The following is a 5,083-nucleotide window of genomic DNA, read 5'->3' on the forward strand; positions in this document are numbered from 1 at the left end:
TGTAATAAATTTTGAAGTCGGGGAGTGAGAGGTTTCCAACCGTATTCTTCTTAAGCAGTGCTTTGCTTATTCATATAAAGTTTGTAATTGTTTTTTCCACCTCTTTGAAGAATGTCATTGGATTCTGGATTGGGATTGCATTATATGTGTAAATTGCTTTGGGCAGTACTGACATTTTCATAATTTAAATCTTCCTATCCAAGAGTATGGTACATTCTTCCATTTTTTAGGTCTCTTTTGGTTTCTTGTAGCAATGTTTTGTAGTCCTTTGTCTCTCTGGTTACATTTATTCCTAGATATTTCATCCTTCAGGTGGCTATTGTAAATGGTATTGCTTTCCTAATGTCCTTTTCAGCACTGTTGTTATTGGTATAGAGGATTCTGATTTTTGCTGAATCTTCCAATGAGTCTAGTAGCTTTTTTACTGATTCTTTGGCGTTTTCTATGTAAAGGATCACATCGTCTGCAAATAGAATATTACTTCCTCTTTGCCAATTTGGATGTCTCTCATTTTCCTGTCTTGCCATATAGCTCTTGCTAAGAGTTCCAGCACAATACTGAATAGGAGTGGTGACAAAGGGCATCCTTGTCTGGTTCCTTTTAGTGTCGGGAAGGTTTTCAGTTTTTCTCCATCGAGAGTAACGTAGGCTGTTGGTTTTGCACATATGCTCTTAATTATGTTGAGGAATTTCCCTTCAATTCCTACTATGTTGAGTGTTTTTATCAGGAATGGATGTTGGATTTTGTCAAACACCTTTTTTGCATCAATCAATATGATCATGTGGTTCTTTTCTTTTTTATTTATATGGTGGATTATGTTCACTGCTTTTCTGATGTTGAACCATTCTTGCATCCCTGGTAAGAATTCCACTTGATCATGATGTATTATTTTTATGATGTGCTGATGATGGATTCTGTTGGCTAGTATTTTGTTGAGAATTTTTGCATCTATGTTCATGACATCCTTCTCTGGTTTGGGTATGAGGGTTATGCTTGCTTCATAAAATGTATTGGAAGTTTTCCATCCTCCTCTATCTTCTGGAATAATTTGAGTTGAGTTGGTGACAGCTCGTCCCTGAATGTTTGGTAGCACTCACCAGTGAACCCATCTGGACCTGGACTTCTTTTGGCTGGGAGTTTTTCGATGACCTGATCAATTTCTTCTTTTGTTATGGGTCTGTTCAGGTTTTGTACTTCACTGTGTGTAAGTTTAGGTAGGTTGTGTTTTTCTAAAAATGTATCCATGTCTTCTAAGTTTTTTAATTTGTTGGAGTACAACTCTTCATAGTAGTCTGTTATTATCCTTTTGATTTCCTTTATTTCCGTTGTGACATCTCCCATGTGGTTTCTAATGCGTGTTGTTTGTGTCTTCTCCCTTTTTTCTTTTGTTAGGTTTGCCAATGCTTTGTCAATTTTGTTAATCCTTTCAAAGAACCAACTTGTCCTGTTGATTCTTTCTATAGTTTTTCTATCTCTTTTATTTCTGCTCTAATCTTTATCATTTCTTTTCTTTTGGTGGCTGTAGGTTCCCTCTGTTGGTCTCTTTTTAATTGTTGTAGATGCAGTGTTAATGTGTTAATTTTGGTTCTTTCTTCTTTTTGGATGTACGCATTGCAATAAATTATCCTCTCAGCACCGATTTCACCAGTCCCAATGATTTTGGTATGTTGTGTTTTCGTTCTCGCTTGTTTCTAGGAATTCTGTGAGTTCATGTCTTATTTCTTGTACAACCCAGTTGCTTTTCAGCAGGGTGGATTCAGTTTTCATGTATTTGACTTTATTTCCTTGGTCTTCCTATTGTTGATTTCTAAGTTGATAGCACTGTGGTCTGAGAAGATGCTTTGTAGTATTTGGTATGGAGGTTTGTTTTGTGGCCTAACACATGGTCTATTCTGGAGAACGTTCCATGCGAACTGGAAACGAATGCGTATTGTGCTGTTGTTGGGTTGAATGCCCTGTACACATCTAGGAACTCTAGTTGGCTGATTGTGTTGTTTAGTTCTTCTGTGTCTTTGCCATGTTTCTTTCTAGTTGTTCTATCCATCTTTGAAAGCGGTGTATTAAAATCGCCTAGTATTATTGTAATTCATCTATTTCTTCAAATCTATTAGAGTTTGCTTTATATATTTTGGAGCTCTTTCACTGGGAGCATAGATATTTATTACGGTTATATCATCTTGTTCAATTGTCCCTTTAATCATGAGATAATGTCCATCTTTATCTATTATGCTGGTTTTTGCCTTACAGTTTATTTTATCAGAGATTAGTACTGCCACTCCTGTTTCATTTTTATTACAATTAGCTTGGCATATTTTTTCCAGCCTTTGACTTTTAATCTGTTTTTGTCTCTGTGTGTAAGATGTGTCTCTTGCAGACAGCATATTGAAGGATCTTGTTTTCTTACTCATTCTGCCACCCTCAGTGTCTTAACTGGTGCATTTAATCTATTTATATTCAGTGTTAATTATCGATAGGTATGATTTGCTGCCATTATGGGTTTTGTTTTGTGTGTGGTGCTGCTGCTTCCTTTGTTCTTTGAGTCTTCCTGTGCTGAGTTCAGGGTTTCTAGGTTCTTTCTTGTCAGTTTCCTCATAGTTTTACCTTAGATTCCATTAACTTTTCCCTCCATTTAGTGCAGTCTATTTTATCCTGTAAATAGACCACCAGAATGGAGGCACAGACAGTGAGAGGCCAATGAACAGACACCACAAAAAATCAGAACAAAACAAAGCCTATTGTCCACCTTTGTCTCCTAGGTTCTCACAGGCGTTAGGCCGTGCCAGGTCTGCTTGCTCCTCCACTTGGTCTTGTAGTTTGGTCTCACCTAAGGTGTTGGCTCCGGGCTGCTGAGCCCAGCAGATTTGAAAGTCCGAGAGTTCTTGCTTCCGCTACAAGTTCCACTAGCTGTAAGTCTTCAAACTTTCAAAATATTCCTACGTATATGGATCAGAGTTTTGGAGCTCTCCCCTGAACCCACTTCACCTGGTATTCTGTGTTATTGGTGACGGAGATCTTCTCTGCACGTCTCCAAAGACTCTTAAGATGCTGTTTAAGATTCTATTTTTTATGAGTCTTGTAGTATTTACATGGGTATTCACTTTGTAATGATCTATGTAATCTATGTTTTATGTACTTCATCAGTTGTTGTTAAGTGCCATCGAGTTGATTCGACTCATAGGGTTTCCAAGGAGCAGCTGGTGAGCTTGAACCACCAACCTTGCAGTTCAAATGACTCTGCAGTCAAGGTATGTCAAATATACCAATTTTAATACAAGAGTAAAATGTGATTGCTGTTTGCAAAAATGAATAATTACCTGGTACTTGGGTCCCAAGATTACCACCACGGGGTAAGACGGAGAGAGAGGAAAGGAGTGGCGGTGTAAAGAGGGCGGCACTGTTGGTGTTAGCTGCTGGGAGGTTGGCCTCCAACCCACGATGATCCCACGCATACTCCATGATCCAGAGGGTCTGACAGATTAATTTTCAGAAGTAGACCAAAAGACCAAAAGAGCTTCCTATTCTGGAAGCTCCACTGAAAACCATTCAGAATCAGAGCCACACACAAGCCGCCACCGATAGATGGGAAACAAACCCAGGTCTCCTGCGTGGAAGACAAGGATCCTTCTCCAGAAGAGCCACTGTTCCCAGAGAGGGAGAGAAACCAGTAGCCATCAAGTCGACTCTGACTCATATGTGAACACTGATTGTTCATGATAACAGAGGTGTTGTGAAAATGCTAAAGGTTCCTGAAAAGAACACAAATAAAATATGAGGGGACTTCAACAAGTTGATGGAAAAAAGGAATTTTCCTACGAACTTCATGAAGCCCCCTCATATATACAATACAGCAAACATCACAATAAGGCAAGGCACATGTGTATTTTGGTTCTCCTGTGCAAAGAAAGTTGATCTCAACGCTCTATTATAATCTATAAAGTGAGCAATAGCATTCTGAAAAAGTCTGAAATATGGCGTGAACAACTGAAATGTGACAAACACGAAGTGAGCACAGGTTGTTATTAAGTGCCGTTGAGTCGTTTCTGACTCATAATGGCCCTATCTATGTAGGATTTCCAAAGAGCAGCTGGTAAGTTTGAACTGCCAACTTTTGTGGTCAGCAGTCCAGTGCTTATCCTACAGCGCTCTTGGAAAAATAAAGCTGAAAAGACTTATTCAACGTAAGGTTCCACAAAACGTCCATTTTTAAAAACAAAGTAATGCCGGAAAAGTGCAATAAAATAAGGTATGTCTGTGTAAGCAGAGAAGAAAACTCAGAGAGCAGGGATGAACCCAAACATATCAGTGGTACTATCTGTGTAAAGTAACATCAGAAGTGTGCTGCATTACCATTTTTCGTGGGGACGTCCTCATACACGGGGCACACTCCATAGAACAGAAGAGGTTCCTTAGAGGCAGCCACAGCGGCTCTGTGGGCGTCCACATCCACTGGTGCACTGAAGGTCGCCAAGCAAGTCTTGGGCATTGCGGCATCCTCTTCGGGAGGATTCAAGCCCACGTTACAACCAAAATCTTTGTCTTCAGAAAATCTGGCCTGGTCATTGGTGCTCCCTAGAGCAAAATTTAAACTCTTGTGTGTTTCTTGGCTGAACGCTGTCATGTCTGCCACATCACGCACAAGAGGAGGAGACATCACGACTCTGCCTTGTTCTAATAAGGCCTGAGCTAATTTTTTTTCAAAAATGAACCTTGTGGTTTTTGTAATGGGTCCACACTTCAATCCAGCTTTGACAATTTCTTCTCGAAGGTCATCTGGATTCAGGAGTTTCAATCGAGCCAAGATGGTATCCATTGTCATTTCACCTAGACTCAAGAAAACAAAAATTATCATTCTAGAAGCACGCCTTTTTACCCAGTGTTTCTCCCTATTCTTTACAGTCTATGATTTCTCTATGTAATTTAAAAATAAATTTTGTTTCCTTATCTAGACTAATCTAAAGAAAATTAAGAAAAGCATTTTCTGATATATTTGTATAACTTACTACCATATTAACATTCCTCGTAGGTGAGAGTACTACAGAAAAGGGTACATTCATTTGCTGCTTTTCAGAGTGTAATTTAAGGA

General features: G+C 39.1%; 1 protein-coding gene across 1 annotated transcript in view; it reads right to left on the bottom strand.

Annotated features, from left to right (window-relative positions):
- ANKLE2 (ankyrin repeat and LEM domain containing 2) overlaps positions 1–5,083 on the bottom strand; it is a 38,742-nt gene that overhangs the window by 22,934 nt on the left and 10,725 nt on the right. The window contains exon 2 of the mRNA XM_006874071.1: positions 4,348–4,821. Coding sequence (XP_006874133.1) covers positions 4,348–4,821 — 474 coding nt within the window. The remainder of the gene's footprint in view (positions 1–4,347; positions 4,822–5,083) is intronic.

Source organism: Chrysochloris asiatica, unplaced genomic scaffold (genome assembly GCF_000296735.1).
Source record: "Chrysochloris asiatica unplaced genomic scaffold, ChrAsi1.0 scaffold00261, whole genome shotgun sequence".
Lineage (NCBI taxonomy): Eukaryota > Metazoa > Chordata > Mammalia > Afrosoricida > Chrysochloridae > Chrysochloris > Chrysochloris asiatica.